Source organism: Watersipora subatra, chromosome 8 (assembly GCF_963576615.1).
Source record: "Watersipora subatra chromosome 8, tzWatSuba1.1, whole genome shotgun sequence".
In the NCBI taxonomy this organism is placed as follows: Eukaryota; Metazoa; Bryozoa; class Gymnolaemata; order Cheilostomatida; family Watersiporidae; genus Watersipora; species Watersipora subatra.
Window position 1 is genome coordinate 56,609,480 of NC_088715.1, and position 24,757 is coordinate 56,634,236.

General features: G+C 32.6%; 1 protein-coding gene across 1 annotated transcript; it reads left to right on the forward strand.

Moving 5' to 3' along the window:
* The first annotated feature begins 9,222 nt into the window (after positions 1 to 9,222).
* On the forward strand, positions 9,223 to 21,248 carry LOC137402767 (cysteinyl leukotriene receptor 2-like). Its single transcript, XM_068089274.1, has 6 exons — positions 9,223 to 9,425; positions 9,809 to 10,038; positions 12,771 to 13,084; positions 15,987 to 16,019; positions 20,183 to 20,389; positions 20,935 to 21,248. Exons 1-6 carry the CDS (start codon positions 9,254 to 9,256, stop codon positions 21,053 to 21,055), a joined length of 1,077 nt encoding a protein of 358 aa, XP_067945375.1. The 5' UTR covers positions 9,223 to 9,253; the 3' UTR covers positions 21,056 to 21,248.
* Positions 21,249 to 24,757: the final 3,509 nt, after the last annotated feature.

Here is a 24,757-nt window from a genome sequence, read left to right on the forward strand (position 1 = left end):
TGTGTATATGTGTATATTTGTATATATATATATATGTATATGTGTATATATGTGTATATATATGTATATGTGTATATATACATGTGTATATATACATGTGTATATGTATACGTATATATATATATATATGTAATGTACATATATATATATATATATGTATATATATAAATCTCAAAGTTAGTGTGTTTTTTATATGTCCAGCTATAGCTAATAAAATTTTGGAATTAAAAGCTCACCATTTGCCGGATTTTAAACCACGAAGGTTGCAACCACAAGTTTTGAGCCTCGCATTTAGCTACCTAACATATGCTGTTGTTACAATTCTATCGCTCTTATTACACACTGTATATACCGTATGCACAGGCTAAATGTGCACTTTTGATTATTAACAAATATTATCTTTCACATTTGTTATTCTTTTGAAATTGTTTAAAAACTAATCGTTTGCTACCATCAACTATTGTTTTAATTTGTAATTTTCAAATGTACTATTTCAACTTCAAGTGTGCTGTTACGCTTCTACTTCCTGTTTTTTGTACTGTTCCATTGCTAAATGGGTAATGGCCAATACTTTTCACGTGGACAATTGTATTATCTCGAGTAGGAAGGCCTCGAGATTCTCTCACCATCTGGTCAGACAAACACACTACAATATTTCGTTTTTACATATCGTCATACCAGTATCGTCGTGTTCAGAGCTTTGATGGATAACTTTGGTTTTGATGATTTGCTGGTGGAACAGTAACTTTTTTATTCACAAACTTCTATGCAAAGATTTTTATAGGTAATTCAACATACTCAGAATTTTTATTTTGTTTTCTCAGTTCATATTAACTGTATCATTACCGAATCATCTCTTGTTGTAGCAAAACAGATTTAATTTAGCTAATACTTGCTAGTTATTTCACTTTTATATCTAAACCCTTTTATAGTCGTTTTTATATTTATTTAATTTACCTGCACGAAACATTTTCCTTGTGATATGAAGTTTGAAAGTTACAGTTGTTTTACAAAATTTGAAAACCTTTACAGTTGTTTTTATTTTATCTCCTAATTTATTTCAAATACACAAAACACTTTTTTCATGATATTTAGTTTGAAATATAGAATGGCAAATGCCGTTATATGTTAAATGCAAACCAATTTTCTGCGCAAAGACTTTTTATTGCCAGTTTCGTCGTATTCAAAGTTTTGATAGATAGCTTCTTGCGGAACAGTAACCTTTTTATACAGACACATTTCTATGCAAAAATTGTTATTGTTAATTCAACATATTCAGGATTTTTATTTTGTTTCTTCAGTTCGTCTTAAATGCATCATTACCGAATCATATTTTATTGTAAGCATTGCAAAACAGAACTAATTTATCTATTACTTGCTAATTATTTCACATATACATCTGAACCATTTTATAGTCGTTTAATTTTTTTTGCAATTATTTGACCTGTACAAAATTTTTCCTCTTGATATGAAATTTGAAAGTTACAGTTGTTTGACAAAGTTTGAAAACCTTTACAGTTGTTTTTATTTTTGTTCTCTTAAGTTATTTAAACTACACAAAACACTTTTCTCATGATATGTAGTTTGAAAGTTAGAATGGCAAATGTTGTTATATGTTAAATACAAATAAATTTTCTGTTCAAAGACTTTTTGATTATCTGAGCAATGGCGGGTTGTACAGGTAATATACATTAATTTCTTAAAGTTTGTTGTCTGGCGTCAATCAATATGTACAGCTATAGTATGAAAACTTTGGACTGAAAATCTTTCAGTATGCTGAATTTGAACTCACAAATATTGCAACCGCAGTGTTCCAATCTAAATCCCCAACTCCGAGACTATAAAAGCTTTTACGAGTTAGTGCTCTTACTACATAGCGTATGCAGCCTTTTCTTTTTCAGACCCAAAATGACGTATTATTTGAAACTCTATGAACTCTTTTAGCTCTAAGAAACGTGATGCTTTTATGTCCTCACCGTACCAAGGCTAATTTGTTTTCAGCAAAAACGATATCAACAATAGATTCTCCCAAAATTAAAAATTGGCGATTGTTGTACTGATTACAACGAAGAAACGATTTTTATTAGGTTTTCCCAGTTTTTATCAATTGTATCATACATACTTGCTATTTATTTCACATGTACATTTATTTGCTCTTCTGATTTATTTCCACTGTTCCGAACACCTTTTCTCAGCCACACTACGTTTCCTTAATTCTGATGATAGCGCATTAATTTATGTATGTATTTCCACATGTAGTTCCACATGTATTTCCACGTGTATTTCCACATGTATTTCCACATGTATTTCCACATGTATTTCCACATGTATTTCCATGTGTATTTCCACATGTATTTCCACGTGTATTTCCATGTGTATTTCCACATGTATTTCCACGTGTATTTCTACATGTATTTCCATGTGTATTTCCACATGTATTTTCATTTGTATTTCCACGGGTATTTCCACATGTATTTCCACATGTATTTCCACGTGTATTTCCACATGTATTTCCACATGTATTTCCACATGTATTTCCACATATATTTCCACATGTATTTCCATGTGTATTTCCACATGTATTTCCACGTGTATTTCTACATGTATTTCCATGTGTATTTCCACATGTATTTTCATTTGTATTTCCACGGATATTTCCACATGTATTTCCACATGTATTTCCACGTGTATTTCCACATGTATTTCCACATGTATTTCCACATGTATTTCCACATATATTTCCACATGTATTTCCATGTGTATTTCCACATGTATTTCCACGTGTATTTCTACATGTATTTCCATGTGTATTTCCACATGTATTTTCATTTGTATTTCCACGGGTATTTCCACATGTATTTCCACATGTACTTCCACGTGTATTTCCACATGTATTTCCACATGTATTTCCACATGTATTTCCATGTGTATTTACACATGTATTTCCACATGTATTTCCACGTGTATTTCCACATGTATTTCCATATGTATTTCCACGCTAAATCACGCGTTAATTGAAACTCGATGAATTATATTAAATCTATGAAACACATTACTTTGTTCGCTTTTGCTGTACTAAATTTGCTGAGCTAATTTTTTTTCTGCAAATTGGTCTTAAGATTAATTTTTCTTGAAATTAGAATCTGGTGATTATATTTCAGTTGAGCGTCATTCGTTAGTGTGAAAATGGTTTGCAAACAAATACTGAACAGTGATAAAATTCTAGGTAAAAGATTACTAAAAGTCCATACAAAAACTTCTTTCGAGTATGTTTTTAGTAAGCTAAATTTATATAAGTAAGATTCAACATTGGTGTTACACGTCTGTCTTGAAGGTAAGAAGAATTCTGCACATAATTCAATGTAATGTTACATTTTCTTGCAGATCACAACCACAACATGCACTAAAGTTATTGTAGGTAACTATAGTTACTAAGGTTTACATATTGTATTGTTACTATTTTTAATGATGATGGTCTATAACAGGCATTGATTGCATTAGATTGCATTAGATATTTTCACCTTATGATGCCAACACTGAAATGAACTACAATCATATAATCCTATACCAAGTAATTTTTAATGTAATCATAGCTAATTAGATTATATTTAGCCATTGCATGCTAATGATTTCACATTACATTTAAACACATTAACAGTTCATTTTTCCTCCTAATTAATTTCAACAAAACACTTCTTTCATGATGTGAAATTTAAAAGTGGTAGTTGTTTGAAAAACTTGAAAACCTTTACAGTTGTTTTTTTTTTCCTCTTACTTCATTTGAACTGCTTAAAAATATTTTCTCATGATATGAAGTTTAAAAGTTAGGATGGGCAATGTTGTATACGTTAAATAAAAATCAATTTTATTACCCTGGTAACGCCGCGTAGTACAGCTAGTATATATATACATGTATATATATATATATATACATGTATATATATACAACGTATATATATATAACGTATATATATATATATACGTTATATATATATAACGTATATATATATATATATATGTAGACTGGATATATAATTAATATAGTTATAATTATGTAATATTAATATCTAATACTTAGCTAGATGAATGCCCAGCGTTGGCAGAGTAATAAAGGTTTCTGCACAGAAAACTTGTTTTTATTTAACACATATACAACACTTACCACTCTAACTTACCACTCTAACTTACCACCCTAACTTACCACTCTAACTTACAAACTTCATACCATGAGAAAATATCTTTGTGCTGTTCAAATGAATTAAGAAAAAATGAAAACAGCTGTAAAGGTTTTCGAACTTTTTCAAACAACTACAACTTTTTAATGTCATATCATAAAAGAATTGTTTTTTTTGACATAAATGGGAATGAAAAATGAAAACGTAAATGTGTTCAAACGTAAATGTGACATCATTAGCAAGTAATGGCTAAATATAGTCTGTTTTGCTACAATTACAATGAAAAATTACTTGGTATAAAATTATACGATTTTTAGTTCGTTTCAGTGTTGGCACCATAAGGTGAAAATATTGTATAGATGTATAGAATGGTATAGAAACCCATAGTAATTATCTAATGCAATCAATACCTGTCAGAAATCATCGTAATTAAAAAATAGTAACAAAACAATATGTAAACCTTAGTAGCTATAGTTACCTACAATAACTTTAGTGCATTATGTGGTTATTATCTGCAAGAAAATGTAACATTACAATGTACTATGTGCAAAGTTTTTAACTTCAAGACAGACGTGTAACATAAATGCTGAATCTAACTCATATGAGTTTAGCTTACTAAAAACATACTTAAAACAAAGTTTTATATGGATTTTAGCAATATTTTAAAATTTTGTCACGTATCTGTTTGCGAACCCGTTTTTATTATAAGAGGATGGTGATGAACTGAAATATAATTGCCAAAATTTAATTTCAAGAAAGATTATTCTTGATATTGTTTGCGGAAAACAAATTAGCCCTTGTATCAAAAAAGTATCACATTTTATAGAGCTAAAAGAGGTCATAGAGTTTTAACTATGGAAAAACGGAAAAGGACGTATACGCAATGTCGTACAAGTGATGAAATGTAACAGTTTTTCTAGTCTCCCAGTTAGAGGACTAGATTGCAAAACTGTGGTTGCATTTTTTGTGAGTTCAAGTCCAGCTAAATGAGAAACTGTAATAACAAAATTTTAATGACTATTATAACTGGCTATACGGAACGAGAGACGACAGAAAACAGATGACCTTCGGCAAACTTTGAGAAATATATACATGTATATCCTGTATATAAAAAAATATAAATGAATGTGTATATATTTTTATACGTGGTATATGAATATCTATATATATACATATATATATATATATATATTTTTTTTTTTTTTCAAAGTCCATTTGTCTGTCATTCTGGCTATAGCTTTTATTAGAGCAGCGGAGCTGGACAATGCTGACGTAACGTCATAGAGTACCGGTTATTAGAAGCCTAGCCTTATTAACTAGCTTAGTGGAATTTTCCATTGGCAATAATTATACCAGGCTAATAGCTTGAAAGTTACAGTTGTTTGAAAAAGTGTTGAAACCTTTTACAATTGTTTTTATTTTTCTCCTAATTTATTTCAACTACACAAACCACTTCTCTCATGATATGTAGTTTGAAAGTTAGAATGGGAAATGTTGTTATATGTTAATTACAAACCAATTTTTTTTCCAAAGGCTAGTCTGGGCTAGACTAGACTAGGCTAGTATATATATACATATTCTAGAGGAATGCCCGGCGTTGCCCCGGTATATAATAAATTTAAAATCATATATTATCTTTCCTTTGAAAATTGAAAAAATATTTTTGAGCTAATATAAAACAAGCCTAGAAATCTCTATTTTGGTAGGTATAGTTGTTCAGCATGCTAGTGCATGCATATGGAATAATGAAAATATAAAATTCATAAGTCATCTTTTTTCATGGACATTTTTTTAAAGTGATAGCTAAATATTTGGTAGATATAAATCTCTCATATCAGATAAACCATAACACCTTGCTCATTAATAATTGCTATCCCAGAGGCTGTGCATAGGCCACAGACATAGGCACCCTTGTCTTACTAATTAATGGTCTGCAATTATCACATTCCTATATTGTATTGTATAATAATAATGGGCTTCCACTGCAGAATACTACTACCAAGAATTTGTCAGCTCTTGTTGGTGGTGACCACTTTCATATAAACATAAAAGATGTAAACACATTTTCGGTTTTCCAAAAATAGATTTATTTTTATGTTTTGTGGAGAACTACCTACATGGAGACGCAGGAAATTGAATTTAAGAGCTAGACTTCGACAAAATTATTTAAAATCTTTACAATGAAGTTTTTGTTTGACTATGATAGAAACTAAATGTGGCATTTATTTGTTTAAATATGGCAAACCTTTACATGAAAAGGTGGTTTTATTGTTTATTTGACACTTACATAAAAGGCATCTTGTTTTTTTATTGGCTTCTAGAACAGTAAAGAACTATTTTCTCTTCACTACATTTATTTCATGACCTTGTCAACTGACTGCATAGACCCAAACATTGTTTATATCTGTATTATTAGCGATTGTTGTTGACTTAAACAAGATTTTTATTTATAATACAGAAGCTCTAAAAAATTGTCCTGTTATATGCACCTCACATACGCTTATAATTTACCATTGCAAAATTTTTACTGTAATACGTAAAGGGAGGATTTACATACCGCAAAATGCATAGCACACATTCTTTGCTTTAAAATTCTTTTTGGAAGATAAATATATTTCTCAAATGAAACAGTTTAAATTTCTGTATTTATTGTAATATAGCAAAGCTTTAGGGGAGTAACCAAGCTAGAAATATGTAGCGTTATGTGAAGTTTAAGCTTGACTCAGTAATTTTGCCAACAAAAATTGAGCTACAAATGTTTTAAATGGATCTAGTACTGGTAGTATGGCAGTTTGGTCCAGAAGCAATTACCACAGTTACTCAAGCTCATGCTTTATGTGTTTTAATATAAAATTGTAGAACAAAACATAAAACTATTTATTGTATAATATAATATGACGCAATACAATTAAATATAATATAGTAATAAGCTAAAATAGGTTGATTCGCAGTATTTATATAGTATATTGTAGCATAAAATAGTCTTTACAATGATAAGCCTCGTATATGTTCACCTGTCTGTTTGTCTAATGATAAAGTTGGGAATAAAAAAAATTGCCCAGCACGGGATTCAAACTCGTGACATTGAGCTTGGTATGCTAACACTCTACAGCCTATCCGGGCTACTCATTCGCCTTGCATTTACTACTACGTGTAGTTGCTCATATGTTTATCTTCTTTGCTTCATCAGCACACCTGATGATCTCTCACGGCACGCTAGAGTGTCAGGGTGCTAGTACCTGTATAATATAATACAATACATTCATACTCTCACGGCATGCTAGAGTGTCAGGGTGCTAGTACCTGTATAATATAATACAATACATTAATATCATATCAAATAATATAATTTAATATATTACAATAACGCACTGAAATGGGCTCGTTTTTTGTTTTTTCACCACTATGACAGGTATAGAATCTTCTACGACTTATCATTATTATTATTACTGGTTAATTATCACTTGATTACTATTTGTTACTTTTTTATGTAATAGGGGATGTTTCATTATTTTCGCTAGCATTTAAGTTATAATTACGCTAATGAAAAGGTGGCATTTGTAATGGATAGAATTAGTAAGTACTTGATGATTGTTGATACAAGTAAAGACTTGGTGATAAGTAAAATATTTGCTTGACCTTATTTCGACCTTGAATAATTTGAAAAGGCTTTGAAAAGCAACAGAATCTATCAAATATCAGCAGTGAATGCATACTACATCAAAGGTAACCCGCAGCTAGCTAATCTCTACAGTGCGATATTGTAAAGCACTCAAGTATAATGAGCTCTTGTAAAAAAATTCTGCAAATGTTCCACTGGGCAGTGTAAAGAAACCAGATCGATTCCAACTGTAAAGCTTGAAACGGTGAAGCAAATTGTGATTTCATAGTACATGTATCAATAGGAACTAGAAGACATTGCGGAAATATCCCAGTCAGGTTTTGCGAAATTTTTTAGTTCGTTGTTGTAAAACTGTAAATATGTTAAAACCAAGAATATTGAGCAAGACAAACTTGTTAGTGATCATGTTAGCAGTAATATGTTAGTGATCATGTTAGCAGTAATATGTTAGTGATCATGTTAGCAGTAATAAAGGTCAAAAAGAGTTGTTTTAAAATGATGCTGAAAACCTAATAATAAAATTGCTATGCATAGAAAAGCTTACAAAGTTTAGAAAATTTTGTGAAAAGCTTGCAGTGAGCAGTCATTTTCATTAGCTAGATTTGTGTTAATTTAGATTAAAATACAGACAGTAATGTTTTCAAGCTCCTACTTAGTGTGTTCAACATTACTTCCTTTTTTTATATTTCACATCAAAAGCAAAGAAACTTCAGCCAATAAAGTAAGTTTATCTTTGACAACCTCGAACAACCATATAGGCTACTCAGAGGGTCAGTACCATAGATATAGTACACCCTATTTACTATATATATATAGGCTATATGTTTACTATATCTATGGTCAGTACCTTGTCTGTTATTTTTGGTTTAAATGTCCTTGGGCTAGCCTGAGGGGTCTTCCTTTGGAGATCCTAATCTGTAGTGTTTAATAGCAAGGCCAATTTCCTGCCTTATTTCAAACTTACCTCACTATTTAAATTTGCTGGAAGTATAATTTTGCAACATCAACCAAGGCAACCTACTTTAGCACAAACAAACAACAAAAGACTGAAATCTTATAGCAGATCAGTTTCAAACTCTTATCAAATGTTTTGTTTTCTGTTTATTAACAGTAGAAAAAGCAAAAAGTCAGAAACACGCCAACATATGTGGTGTGTTACTGCTGTCAGTTAAAATAACTTGATGAGGCGCAACAAGTAGTATAACAAGCTGCCTGCCTGTTTGAACATCATACAATAGCAGTTGCCAAATCACTGGCAAAACAACTAAAAACAGATGCGTAATTACTAAAGCATTACTCCTCATTCTAGCATCAGATAACGAATGAGGCTATCATATCTCTGTTTGCATATCATAGAATAACCAGTGGTATGCTGTCTAGCAATCAATCATACTGCGCCACAGTCTCCGTTTGGCTGTAGAATTCTATACATCGTCTGAATTACAGTTACTCAAAAATGAATTTTTCTACGACGGATGCTGCCAATTCTACTAAGACTAAATTTTTGACTGACTCGGAAGAAATCGCTTATAACGTTTTAAGAAAAGGCACCGTCTTAGCAATAATCTTCCTTGGATCCATCACCAACAGCTTAGTGCTGGTCGTCCTTGCAAGAACTCGCATCGGATGTAAGTATTAACAGAGAATTCCGCTTAATCGCAATTCTGCATCGTATTAAACCATAACTTATTGCAATGAATGATATTTCCCAATCGTTGCATTTTCTTGCTTTACCAATGCTCAATGTTTACAAAGCTAGCATAAGTCAGCATATAAAGAATGCTTTGAGAGATGCACAAAGAAATTTATTCTTCATCAAGTCTTAGATAGAGGCTAGACAAAGGTAGTAGAATTAGGTATGTTCAGTCATAATGATCTAGTAGTCATTTTACTTTGAATTACTTATTTTGTTATCATCCCCCTCCTCCGCAATACATGAAAATAGTGTTAACGTGTCTCGACTATGCGCTGTACTGATGTAAGTATATAATTTAAACTTCTTGTTTTGCAGGCATTACAACCAAGATCATATTGCTATTCTTGGCAATTTCAGACTTTCTAGCTCTGCTCCTCGAGTTATTCCTTTCACTAATACCAAATTACTGGCAACTTTTTCCGATTTATTATGATGGGACATGTGGAATCGCTGGAACTTTCCGAATGGCCATTTTAACATCTTCTACCTGGTATCTCACCTTGGTCACCACAGAAAGATTCATTGCCGTCCGTTTCCCTCTTAAGGTAACGGTACCTCGCAGAACCTTTGATTTAACTTCATTTCCTCAGCATGTCTTGCTGGCTGGTCAAACATAACATACAAGGGAGGACAATTAAATGTGGTAAGACTGTTGATGACAATGAGGCAAATAAGAGTGATAAAGGTAAACCTAAATATATAAGTTTAATCTCTACATTTTAAGGATAACATTTAGCTTATTTTTAGTTTTAGAGCATGCAGTGTTTCAATTATAACCATGGTCCATTTCTTTAAGAATACGAGCTCTTTGCATGACTACCCAACTTTTATTGCTTCTCTATTTCAATCCAACTTTTTTTGCTATAAGCAATTTTTCTGAGGCACTTTCAATATGTTCTCTAAGTGTACCGCAGACTAATTTAGATAAATATAAACAACATTTATTGTGTTAGCAACTCTTCTTGGAGAGGAAAGATGATCTTTTACTAGCTTTGGAGAGCGTTTTGATGCTCTCTAAAATATATGTGAAAACAACTGTCTTCCACATCTTCAAAATATAACAACTGATTTTACCGGTCAAACTTCAACCACAAGATACCATCAAACAATAAAAAAGTAACCTATGCAACTTTTTGAATGATATGTTGTTTCAAAGTTTAGTTCATGCGTTGCATAGTTTAAACGTATTTTGGTGTTTCTGAGCATTTTTCTAACTAAGTTTCAGCCAATTTTAAATTTGAAACATCCTGACAGTCAGATCACCAAAAACAACAAACAAAATTTCAAATGATAGAAAAATATCTATATTTTTTGATAAAGCTTTTTTTAATTCATGTGAATGACCTTTTAAGGGAATGTACAAAATGTCCCTTTGCAAAATGGGGAATGTACAAAATGTCTCTTTGCAAAATTTGGAATGTACAAAATGGGGAATGTACATATCTTTTTGCAAGGGCAAAGTACTACCTTGTCAACTGACTGCATAGACCCGAACATTGTTTACATCTGTACTTTTATTAGCAATTTTTGATTGACATGAGCAAAATTCTTAATTTATAATTATACAGGTCTAAAAGATCGTCCTGTTATATGCACCTTACATACACTTATAACTTCAAACTGAAAAAGTTTCTCTGCAATATTAAAAAGTACGAATTAGATACTACAAAATTTATAGCGCATATTTTTTGCTTTGAAGTTCCTTTTGAAAGATAAATAGATTTTTCAACTGAAACAGTTTGATTTTTCACATTTATTGTATAAATATAGCAAAGCTTCAGGGGAGTGCCTGAGCTAGGAATATGTAGTGTTATGTGAAACTTAAGCTAAACACTTACAGTGGTTTTGCCAACAAAAATTGAGCTACAAAGGTTTTAAATGGATCTGCTAGACAGTTGAATCCAATAAAACATTCAATGTTTTTCATGAATCTTTATCTCATAACAAATGTTTGTTTTCATGCGTTTCTTGATGTTTTTAAAGACATTAAGTCATTAAGTGTTGCCTTTTTAAATAGTTTTACTTTGTTAAAAAGATTCTGGAAGAATCCTTTCGACAGTTCATTGCATAAACTGAGAATTCACTACATCATATACTCCCTGGTCACAACTAGAAGATGGAAATACAGTCAAACATGGATAACTCGAACTTCAAGGGACCGAGCAAAAGTGTTCGAATTATCAGAGCGTTCAAGTTATCAGAGCACTGTCACAAGTCCATATATTTACTTATTTATTAGTAGATACATGTACATATACAAACTATAATATAAAGCAAAAGCACAAATGGCTTGTTTCAAATTAAATGCTTCTAATGTAAAGTTTAAAACGTTTTTATCTAAAAGTATAGAGATTTTTCTATCACTTGAGATTGGTTTGTTGTTTGAGGTGATGTTATTGCCAGGACGTTTTTCAGATTGACATTGGCAAAACTTGATCGTTGTTGAAATGCTCAAAAGAAAAGACATTTTTTTCTTTTGGGGTTTTACCCACGATCAATTTTGCCGTTTTTTCTTGAAGTTTATGCAGATTACCTTACTTTACCTGGGATTCGTTAAGAGCAACACTCCGTGGCAGTTCAATTAGAAGTTTTACGAGGTTTTACGGTACATTCTATATCACTCACACTTTTTTAATAAATACTTATTGAATGTACACACGTATTCTGTGTTTAGGTCAAACGATGAATAGTTTTTTGTAGCTCAGACAACGTATACGTTTAATTACAAAATTTTTTAAGACGTTTTAAACATTCAACATTCCGACGTTGATTCAACACGGAATCAGCGTCGGAAAACTATTCATCGCGGGCTAGCCGGGTCACGCACTCAAGAATTTTCGCCACGCACATACAAAACAACATGCGATTTTTGTTTTGTATGTGCGTGGCGAAAATCCTTGCGCGCGTGACCCGGCTAGCCCGTGCTATTCATCGTACCGCAGTATAAATCAAATTTCACCAAACTTTTAGAAAAGTCGTTGACAAAAATATTTTGCCGATGGTGGTAATAACGACGCTTATGAATTACGAAAAGATGAAGTTTACCTCTATGGCTTTGAATAAAGTGATTTTCTAAAGCGATAACAACCGTTTCGGTAGCCGTTCGGCAAAAAAACAGTTCGAATTAACAGTGTTGAGTTCGAGTTATCTATAGCAATTTATCATTACGTGGGAACGGACCAAAGGAAATGTTCGAATTAACCATGTGTTCGAGGCTATCCGTGGACGAGTTATCCATGTTTGACTGTATAACAATAAGAAAACATTTATTTTGTAGGCTCGATCAATTTGTACCAAGAAGAAAGCTATTATAGTCTGCTGCTGTATTCCAGTAGTCTCTTTTGTTCTCTACCTCTATTTCATCAACAGCCTTGAACCAGTAAGAGACAATACAGATGGTTACATCTTCATCTGTGCTCCATTAGATACCCTGGACAGTCAGTTATTTAAGCTCAATAATCAGATATGGATAACAGCTTATTTCTTTTTGCCATCCATAGCAATTGTGACACTAAATGCACTCATTGTATGGACATTAAAGCAAGCGAGAAAGGCTACGGATTTACCTGAAGGCAACATATCTGGCAGTCCGTAAGTATTTACCTGGTTTATAAACAAACTAATTAAAAATTAAATTTTAACTTCCAACTAGTTTTAATTGATTAACTTTTAATTATCTCTTACCTGAATTATAAACAAACAATTTAAAAAATGTAGCAACTAGAAATACATGGTTAATCATTAATAACATCCTCCGACTCACATCTTTTATAAATGCAAAAACAATTTATGGCTGCTCGTGTAGTAAAGCATTCCTTCAATTAGCATCTACTGTAAAACCCCTATTTGAACAACATGGCACAGTATTTCTCAACCCTTCTCTTATAGTGCGGTTTTATTAGAGGTGATATTTAAATAGAAGTTTTATGGTATATCGCTAGTAATAACCTAATGTAATTACATCCAGTAAGCTGCAGCATGTGTTCTCTATTGCTATAATGATAGTTGTATAGCGGATATATCTGAGCGGTCATTATACAGGGCAATATTTCTTTCATCTAGAATCTGATTGTCATTTTAATTGCAGTGCGGTAGCATAGTAGACCGCTTATTATTACACCTACATGTACATACAAACATTCTTTTTGTTGTAAAACAATAGTGAGTCCATCAATCGGCACGAATAGTGTTATCTAGCCGTCACTGTTAAACCACATCAAATGATTACGTACTGTCTCTGATATCACAAACCCGCTGAGTAAAATGCTTTTATGTTTGCTTTTTTTACTGAACTTGTTTAGGATATTTCGAACTGTAATTATTTGTTTGGTAGCTATAAGTATTAGCTGAAGTATTTTAGTTTCAAGTGATTTAATGCAAAATTGCATTTAACAGCTATTGTGTATATAAATGTAAAAGCACTATATCAATGCTTTACTAAACATTGTTTAGCAATTCTTATTTGCGCTTAAGAAAGCATTCTGAGAAGGCTTTCACAAATGCATCACCTGCTGCTCATTGCCAGCCTAAAGATGCAAAAAGAAATGATGCCTTATATATTTCAACCGCTAAAAGGAAATGCACAGACAACTCCTTATACCACATAGTTCTGCTTTCACAATGTTCAAGTTAAAATTCATAAAAATTTTGTATATCAATCAAGGAAAGGTGCCTAAAATTCCTTGCCTTTGTTTATACTTATTAACATATACCGGTCCTGATACTTCAAAGGACATGCGTATAAAAACTGGTTCGCAAGTTTTGGACGAAAGGTTACGTTTATTGTGAGCAAAACTTTGACGCGTTGCATTGGTGATAAATGTGGCGCGTGAAAGTTTGGCTTTGCCAAAAAATTGTTTGGACGCTAATATTGACTAGTTCAGCAGTGCAGAAAAAGAACTGAGACCAGAAAATATTGTGGAAGGTATTGGACAACTAGAGAATGTTCATTCCATCAAAAGCAACAATCAGAACTCATCTATACAAAAAAACGATGAAAATATTTTGATTTTAAAAGCGTTAATTTTTGTTTCTGCATGTAATATTAGTATGGTTCGTTTATGTCACTTCTTCATAAATATATATTTGTATCATTTAATAGATTATTGTTGTATACCTTGAAAATATGCAGATTTATAGCATGTTATTTTATGCTTCCCAAAACTTTTGTGAGCAGTTTCATAACAGTCTTTTCTATTAAATATCCAGCCAGGCAGATTTAATGAATGTGACTGGATTTCCCCACTTCTACTTTTTTAGTACAGGTAAAAAATTTATCAGGTCAAATAACTATACAGATTAGTAGATTTGACATATAGGATTGGATTTTCTTTACAATTTCAATTTAGTCAGAACAGGAAGTTCCTTTTTGAATGCGCGATAGTTCCTTCCTAAATATTGGCGGCAGTTTTAACATAGACTTTGGAATAGGCAAACGTGGATCAATGCCATAATTGCAAGCTTTTTGTTACAAAGATATTTTCAAAATTTGTTTTGGAATTTTTGAGAATAAGAACATATATAAGAAGCTAAGAAAAGCCAAGGAAGACAGAGACCCTTGGCAGTCTCTTGTATGCCCTTCAGTGTACACGCACACATTGAATTGCTTGTATACTTTTATATATTATATATAAATACTTATATATATTATCAAATATATAACTCTTATTGCCTTGCACTAAGTGTTTGTGGTTTTTTTCGAGCAGTAAAAGGGAACACAGAGGTTTTCCTTACAATATTATTTTGACTAAAATTTGCAAAAAGAAAATAGTTGACAAACGTGCTGATTAGTTTTGGATAAAGAAAATCAGGCTTTCACCAAACTTTCAAATTATAAAGCTCAAATTTATAGTCATGCTTGCTAGAATGTACTTCCACTACTACATGTATATACTAATTTACTTCCACTACTATATACTACTACCAATCAACTGCAAAGATCAATCGGGAGAAAATTATGCTTATTATTATTGTTGCTATTCTTCCCATCATTATTATCATCATTAATATCATTATTATAGCATCATTATATCTTCTCATCATTATTCAAAGTATTAAGTATCTCAAAGCCTTGATGTAAAAAAATTTTCTAGACATTGGCTTTGTTTATTTTTGTATTGATTATCAAAATATTTGTTATCTGTACCAGATTGGCCGCCGTGGTAAACTAACTATATTTGCCCAGGATTGAAAATAGAGTCTCATTTGTATCCAGCTTGTTAGTTTTGGTTAAACAAAAATAAATTTGACTGTAAAATACCTTCACAAAAGCACAAAACAGATTTCACAAACAATATGGTATACGTATATGTAGCTCGTTAGCTAGAAGCTTGTTGCTAATTTTGCTGTTAGAACTCTTCATGCTTAATTTTTAACAAAAAATTCATCCTTCTGTCAGTTATCATTCATACTTACCTCTAGACACACTTACTTATCATTCATACTTACCTCCAGACACTGCCTGTTCCTAAAAGGTTATTTTGCTATTTTGCAGGCAGTTTGTAGCCAACAAGTGGAAAGCGCACAGGTAAGAGTTATCTTTTCTTGAGTAAGCAAAAATATGTGTAATTATTCCAGAACTTTTTCAAAATAAACAGTCACATTAAAGATTACAAAGTAAGAAAAATCATCGGTGTACAATCTGCCGATGAAGACTGTGATCTAAGAAAACCTCATTGAAGCACTTAGAAGCTGATGCAGTTGGTTGAATTGCATCAGCAGTTGGTTGAATTGCATCAGCAGTTGATTGAATTGCATCAGCAGTTGATCTGCTGAATAGACCACAACAAATATGACATAATAATATGAAAGTCTAATTGCCACTAAAGTCAAAATACTTATAAAGATATCTAACCTTGTTGAAAAAGGGGAATAGCTGACATAAACTAGTGTAAAGGTTTTGTATAAATGTATATTTATATAAATATATATATTTCTCAAAATCCGTGCGTCCGTGAGAAATCCGGCTATGGATCTTAAAATCTTGGAATAAATATTCCGAACCGAAGACGATTCGATCTCGGACCAAGCCGTTTACAAGTCTTACTCCTAGCCCACTGGACTATGGAAGTCGAATTGCTAGCATGCCAATATAAGTCATTATATCAGAGCAATACCTAACTGCTTTACATATGACGCGGGGTCATAGCATAAAGTCACGAGAAGCTGTTCGCTCACATTATTAAACTGCCTAATAGCAAAACTCTCGCCACTTCTCATTGTTTATAAGACAAAAAGCTTCTCATGATATTTAGTTTGAAAGTTAGAATGGCAAATGCTGTAATATGTTAAATACAAATCAATTTTCTGTCCAAGTACTCTTCTATTACACGGGCAACGCCGGATGGCACACAGACCTGCCAACCCAAGAGTGGGGCAATGCGTGAGATTTGGTTATGGGGCAATTGATGTATCAATGATAGCATATATAAAATTGTGGAAATTGGGGCAAAAATCTCGCGCGTTTCCATTTTTTTCTTTGGGGTGATTGCGTGAGTCTCACGCCCAATGCATGAGAGTTGGCAGGTATGGTGGCCCAGCTAGTATATATATATATATATACATACATAATATTATTAAAAAGATTAAAAAAATTAATCGCGATTAATAACTGGTCTGAACCAGTTAATCTTCGATTAATCTCAGAATTAAACTAGCAAAAACTTGCATATTTGTAAACAAATAATACAGCTACATATGAATTAATTATATTTGAGACAATAATTGTTAACAGGAGTACATGTTATGTACAATGTACATAAGTTACAATGTATTAATTATTATGAGTATGAAAATAGGCCATGAAAGTCTATAATTAAGCCAGCCAAAAGTTGAGGCAGCACCGTTCATTCGCATTTACCGAATGAAGAGATGCCCTCTTCCTACATACAATATTGCCAGCTTTAGAGAATAGCTCGCTCAGTAGTGGTGGTAGTCAGCAGTAGTAGTTATTGTCTGCGACAGCTGGTGATCAATTCTGAGCGGTATGATAAGAATTAGTTAAATGATATCTTAATGATGATTTGCTGCGGTGGCAGGCAAATTCTTTCTGGCATATTTTGCACTTCACTTTCTTGTTTATGCTCCCAACAACGTATGAAAATGCGTTAGCTAGTCTGGAGGACATTTGTCTGCTTTCATGTTCCACTGAAGTGTCAATCTTATATTACTATTATTCTAAAGCTGAAATATGTTTGTGATTTTATTTTTATATTAAAATACATGTATATTTTTTTTTAATTTTAAATATAAACAAAAAATAAACTGTAAAATATTAAATAATACTGTAACCACTTTTGTTGCTATTACCTAGAAACATGTTCAAACGACGAACCTCGCGGCTGCTTCAACTAGATCGTCGCAGTGTTTTTGTCGTTGTATAATCAAGTTTTACGTTAGTGACTCGTTCAGTGTTTTCATAGTTGAGTGCAAAATAATTGTGGTTGTATTTAATTAGTAAGAAAGTGTTGCTTGTCATGATGTTTAGTTGTCAGTAAATTAAATGGTAGTAACCTGCCATGTTAATGTTACAGTATATTGTGGCGGACGCCGAGCCACGAATTTATTTTTGATGTTTTATATACGTACTCGCATATAATTACTCTTATGTATTTTTTTTCTTTTTGTCTCTGTCTTTATTATGTGTTTTGCTCGCATATAATTACTCTTATATATCTTTTACATATTGGGTTTGCCTTTATTATGTGTCTTTTCGCTTTGTTAGTTTGGCCGTAATTAAGCCAACGTGTTAGCGATATTGATAATTTATTCTTATACGGTTTCCTACCCGGTTCCATTATACGGTCTGAGGAAAAATATATGTACATGTCTACCTATATAGGGAGCGCTCTCGCTAGAAAAGCAGAGTAGTCGCAGTTCCACGACTAATGAAAATTCCTTCGGAATAAAACAAATGAAAAACTATACTCCCTTCTCTTACAATTTATGCAATATTTCTTACAACCTAAATCGTGCCGAGTAAAGACTGGCAAAATCTTGTACAATGTATTAAACATTGCAAAAAACCACATCATGATCATCACCTTGGTCGCATTTTATTTGAAGAATAATTGGCTCAACTCAGTTAATCGTGCATTTGTATTGATTGCGTTAATCGTTTAATTAACGCGATCATTGTGCAGCTCTAATATATACAGTGAAACTCGGATAACTCAAACTTCAAGGGACCGAGCAAAAGTGTTCGAATTATCAGAGCGTTCAAGTTATCAGAGCACTGTCACAAGTCCATGTATTTACTTATTTATTAGTAGATGCATGTACATATACAATCTATAATATAAATCAAAAGCACAAATGGCTTGTTTCAAATTAAATGCTTCTAATGTAAAGTTTAAAACGTTTTTATCAAAAAGTATAGAGATTTTTCTATCACTTGAGATTGGTTTGTTGTTTGAGGTGATGTTATTGCCAGGACGATTTTTAGATTGACATTGGCAAAACTTGATCGTTGTTGAAATGCTCAAAAGAAAAGACATCAGTACATATACAAACTATAATATAAAGCAAAAGCACAAATGGCTTGTTTCAAATTAAATGCTTCTAATGTAAAGTTTAAAACGTTTTTATCAAAAAGTATAGAGATTTTTCTATCACTTGAGATTGGTTTGTTGTTTGAGGTGATGTTATTGCCAGGACGATTTTTAGATTGACATTGGCAAAACTTGATCGTTGTTGAAATGCTCAAAAGAAAAGACATCTTTTTCTTTTGAGCGTTTTACCCACGATCAATTTTGCCGATTTTTCTTGAAATTTATGCAAAGCTTACATCACTTCACCTACGCGATACTTTACCTACGCTACGCGGATGTTTGGTATAAATCAAATTTCACCAAACCTTTAGAAAAGTCGTTGACACAAATATTTTGCCGATGGTGGTAATAACGACGCTTATGAATTACGAAAAGTTGAGGTTTACCTCTATGGCTTGGAATAAAGTGATTTTCTAAAGCGATAGCAACCGTTTCGGTAGCCGTTGGGCAAAAAACAGTTCGAATTAACAGTGTTGAGTTCGAGTTATATAGAGCCATTTATCATTGCGTGGGAACGGACCAAGCAAATCCATTCGAGTTAACCATGTGTTTGATATATCCGAGGGCGAGTTATCCATGTTTCACTGTATATATGTATGTGTGCGTGTGTGCGCATATGTGTGTATATATGTGTGTGTGCAAATGCGTATATGTATAATTGAGTATATGTATATGTGTTTATATGTGTATATGCGTTTATGTGTATATATGTAATGATATAATCATTAATATATATTTACAAACTCTAGACAGCCAACTTTCTTGTAACTAGCTGAACTTCATTGGATTCAACAGTCTGTTGTAGACTGACATGGGGGGACAAACCTTAGCCATGAGGTCAGCAAACTTACACCACAGCCTTTAGAGAACTTGTTTAGCATCATCGCCACTTACAGCTATCTTAAATGTGCAGAACGTAACCTGCACCACAAATCCTGTTTTGATTCATTTTTATTGCAAATAAAACCATAGATTTTATTTCCACAGTCATAAACCAGATGTTAAATAAGTTTGTCAGCCTCTCTTTGAGATGACCGAAACACAAACATAACTTTGCTAAAACAGGATTGTAGTCCCTTTTGCTGTTTGCTCTGTCATGTTTGATGCATGAAATTGAGCATGGTTGTTTTGCATCTAATAGGAAAGCAACAAACACTGTGATGATAGCATCTATAGCATTCGTGGTGCTTATGATCCCTCGTGGAATTCTCACCACGCTGTTCATGGATGTGGAGATGGTGTATGATTCACCAGCAGAACTCTTTGCTGACATTGTTGCCTTAAACCTTCAGCTCCTAAATCACGCCATCAACTTTTTCATCTACATCTTGGCTAACGACAGGTTTAGGTGAGCTCTAAAAAGTACATGTATATGGATTAGCTGTCAATAGCCTTTTGTGATCGTAGTTAACTTTGCTCTTTTTGTTTGATCGCTAGTAATGCAGCATTGGGACTTAGTGTTAAGTAAAGTAGTACTGATTTCCACTGTTGTATTCTAAAGGTCAACCAGTTTGTGAGAAAGGCAGTAAGATTCATTTTGTTTAGCTAAAGGAGTTGACATAGGCTTCTCACAAATTAGTTTTTGTGAATTTAGTTTTTCTCATGTTTGATTGCTAATACTTATAAACAAAATGAATAATATAACTGACATAACAAATAATTTGTGTTTTATTGGTAACATCATGTTTTAACATAAAAAAGGCATGCCAATATCTGCAAAAACATGAACATTATAATTGAAATAACAAAGTTATTTGTGTTTTTGGTAGAATCATATTTTAGCTCAAAAAACACATTCACGCAAAAACATCTAATTAGTAAAACTTATTTTTGGTTTTGTACATTTCTCCAACAGTTTTAGAATAATAGGTAACTTTGTAATAACCTTTTTAGGACTGAGTTCTGCAAAATATTTCTATGCTCCGGAAGATGTTGCTCTAAGAGCTCCGTCGGTGACTCACAGGAACTTAACAATACTTGCACTTCACATCTGACTGGAAAAACTGAAGACTGAACTGGCAACAAAACTGGTTAGCTAACATGTTTATTTCAAGCTGGCCAACTTACATGCCTATTTGTATATCGCCACGAAGCTCGCATAGGCTCACTGCAAGGGACAACAACTCCAATGCATCAAGCAAAGCTCACTGCTACTTGTTACTGCTACTAACTGCTGTTCACTTCACTGCTTAGTTCATTGAACTGTTTCTATGAACCATTTCATTTAAATGTATTATATAATTTTATTGTGCACAATATATCTTTTTAACACATTTTCTAAGTTTTTTAAAGAAATATATTACTCTAAAATAAGTGTTCCATGACTTTTAATTTCAATTTTACTGATAGTCACACCTTTTTTCATTCATAAGCCTTCATGACACCAGCATACTACATCCACCATCATATGTTTCGGTTTATAAACTTTTTTTCACTTCAACCTTCGATTCACTGTCTCGATCCCACGCAATACTATTAGATTAACAGCTTTTAAAACACTTTTTTTCAACTCATTTAATAGTTTCCTAATTTCTATCTCTTCATTTTCATTTTGACATTTAATAAAAAAATTATTTTGATAATGCTTACTAAAAGGTTGTACATACATCGTAGTTGATGAATGAGGAATAATTTATATTATATTATTAATTACTATTGTTAATTTATATTATATTTGATCCATTAAAATGAGAGTTCCTCATTGGACACATTTACAAGTTCCATTGTAATTTTTTCTGCTCAAAATCAGCTTCATTCGAGATTCATTTGACAGAACTCACAGACTCGACAAAAATAAAAGCTTACTTTTGTGTGAATTCTAAATTTTCAGACGTGATAAAACGCAGTACGGAAGTCAGTCATTTATTTTAGCGTTTCAACAGTAGTTGTTTTAAATTCGCTAACTTTCACGCAATTTTGAAATTCTGTAAATGCAACTAATGAGACAATTAAATTGTTAGCTAATATGAAGATCTATTGTATAGCATTCAGTTTATTAGACTGAGGCTCTAACCATGTTGATAACACCTTACAAAGCCTCAAAATAATTGTGCCAATCTTTATTTTTGTGCTTTCTGACTAGAAAAGCGAACAGAAGAATGGACAACGGTCAATCGTTACTATAATAAAATATGTTATCATGTTACATATCTTATTATAGTAACAATTGGCCGTTGTCCATTCTTCTGTACGCTTTGAAGTATATGTCCAATGCTTTGGTAGACTGGCACTTTAACACATATAACCGTTGACTACCTTTCAATTTTTCTGAATAGTTGGGCACGTACATGTTCTCTGCGTTTTATCATCGCGCCGGGAATCTCTCATTGCACATTATGAGGGAACCAGTGTGATGGTTTAGATAGCAAAAGGCTTCTAATGCTTTAAATTTATAATTCAAATAAAAAAAATTATTTAATCAAAATAAAGGAAACTTTATAGTGTCTCAGTACATTAATTTTCAATAATTTTTTTTAATTTATAATTGCTTTTCAAAATTCTTTACTCCACATAGGTAACTCTAGAAGAGTCTTTGCAGCGCATTTAGAAACATTTTTTTGTTTCATATTATAATTTTTGTAATAGCCATTAAAATTGTGCAAACTTTTTTATACTGAAAGTTCTGTATGCATATATATGTAGCAGTAGCTTTAGTGTTTACTAATGAACGCAATATAGAAAGATGTTGGCTCTTTGACTCTTCGACAACATTCTTGAGTTTAAAGTATTCTTTTTCTAGCACAGTTTTAGCATTCCATTCTAAAGAATGATAATCATTTTGAATATCAAGATCTTCCACTGTGAACATTTTTTCCAAAGTGATAGCTAAATATTTGGTATATATCAATCTCTCATAACAGATCAATTATGACACGCTAGTCATTAATAAAAGATACCGCAGAGACTATGGATAGGTCACTAACAAGGAACTCTGGTCTTACTAATTAGTAAGACCTTTCCGCAGAGACTGTGGTTAGGCCTTACTAATTAATGACCATCAATTATCACATTCCTATATTGCATTGGATAATAATGATACTAGCTAGAAATTGTCAGCTCTTGCTCGCACTGTCTGCATTCAATACAATTAAAGGTTGGTTCACACTATATCGCCGTATCTCGGCGTTGCTGCTACAATACTTCGGTGATTGTCGATGATAACAATGTTCACACTATCACAAACCCATCTCGTTTGTTATACTCTGTAACGTTGTGTTCCCTTTTTTGCGAAGAAATATTTTTGTTTTCGCGTGCTGGAATTAAATACTAGTCCTGCAGCGACTATGATAAACAGATATAAATAAATCACGCTATCCACGACCGCAAACTGCTATCGCTGAAATGGTTCCCATTTGAAAGGCGGTCGTCGATGTTCGGCAAAATATCGGAAAAGTTTGACAGCTGCAAATTTTCTCAGCATGTCCCTGATGCTTCGTCCATGCTATCGGTTCACGGCTCACATAATCGACAATGAACTCCAAAATGAAAACGCTGACAAATGGTGATATAGTGTGAACAAGCCTTTAGAGTATATAAACCAGGGGCAGGCAGACAATGGCTCGTTCTGAAGTAAACCCTCACAAACTCAATTGATAAAATTATCGTTTGTGTTTTAAATTGTTAACATAAAAAGCAAGCTATTGATTCTTAGAGCTAAACTTAGAGAAAAAGCAGTAAGCTATTAAAACTTCCAACTTGCGAGAACAAAGAGTAGTTTGGGCAACTGCTTGTTTTATTATGTCGACAAGTTTATAAAAAACAGTAAATTAAACTTTAAGAAACAACTCCTTTTATTAGGTCTCTTTGCAAAGTATTGTTTCACCCTCACATGTGCCAATTAGTACATCAAATAATGATTAATCTTTGAGTTGCCCTCCCTTTGCATAATTGTTCCACTCTCAGTATTTCTGATGATGCTACAAGGGTGATTCCTGCAGTTGTTTAATATCATTAGGATCATGTGTAATAGTATCATGCTAATGCACCGCTCATGTTTAGCCATTTTTAAGCCTCATTTGTGATCCCTCAAGGAGTTATCACCACTCTGCTCTCCTTTCCTTTTTGTTGTAAAGAAGCAATATTACTACACATGTTTTTAAAAAATTTACTCGCATTTGATGCATAACAGTGATTTTTGGTAACAAGATTTAGACATGTATAGCTTTGCAATTTGATAGACAACAAATTCTCTAGTTTCTGTAGTGTGTTCTATGTAGTGTGATCCCTCAAGGAGTTATCACCACTCTGTAGTGTTTTCTATGCATTTAGACTTTTGGGGAGGGTTCTATGAAACCAAATCAGTTTAAGCTGCATTTAACCAGTTAGCATCCGGAATATGCCAAGAAGTAAAAAGTTTTTTTTGAAGCTAAGGAAGGACAACTTACGAGCAAGACTGGATACTGCTGATGTGATTTATCAGCAAACATATGCTGCATTAAAAGCATTATATTCTGTTTCATTCTTTATAGCAGAGGAAACGAAGCCCCACAACACTGGGAAACACTTATTAAGCCCAGCAAATTTTTCAGAAATTAGCTGATAATTAGCTCTTTTAAATGGCAGCATCAAATCAAGAATCAATGAGAACTCAGTGAATATACAGCTCTAATTATTGGAAAAAGTCAAGGATTCTCTTATGTCTGCTATCCAACTCAATAAAACTACTGACACTTCCAATCTTTTTTAATTGATAGTATGTGTTTAGTATGTCTGTAAA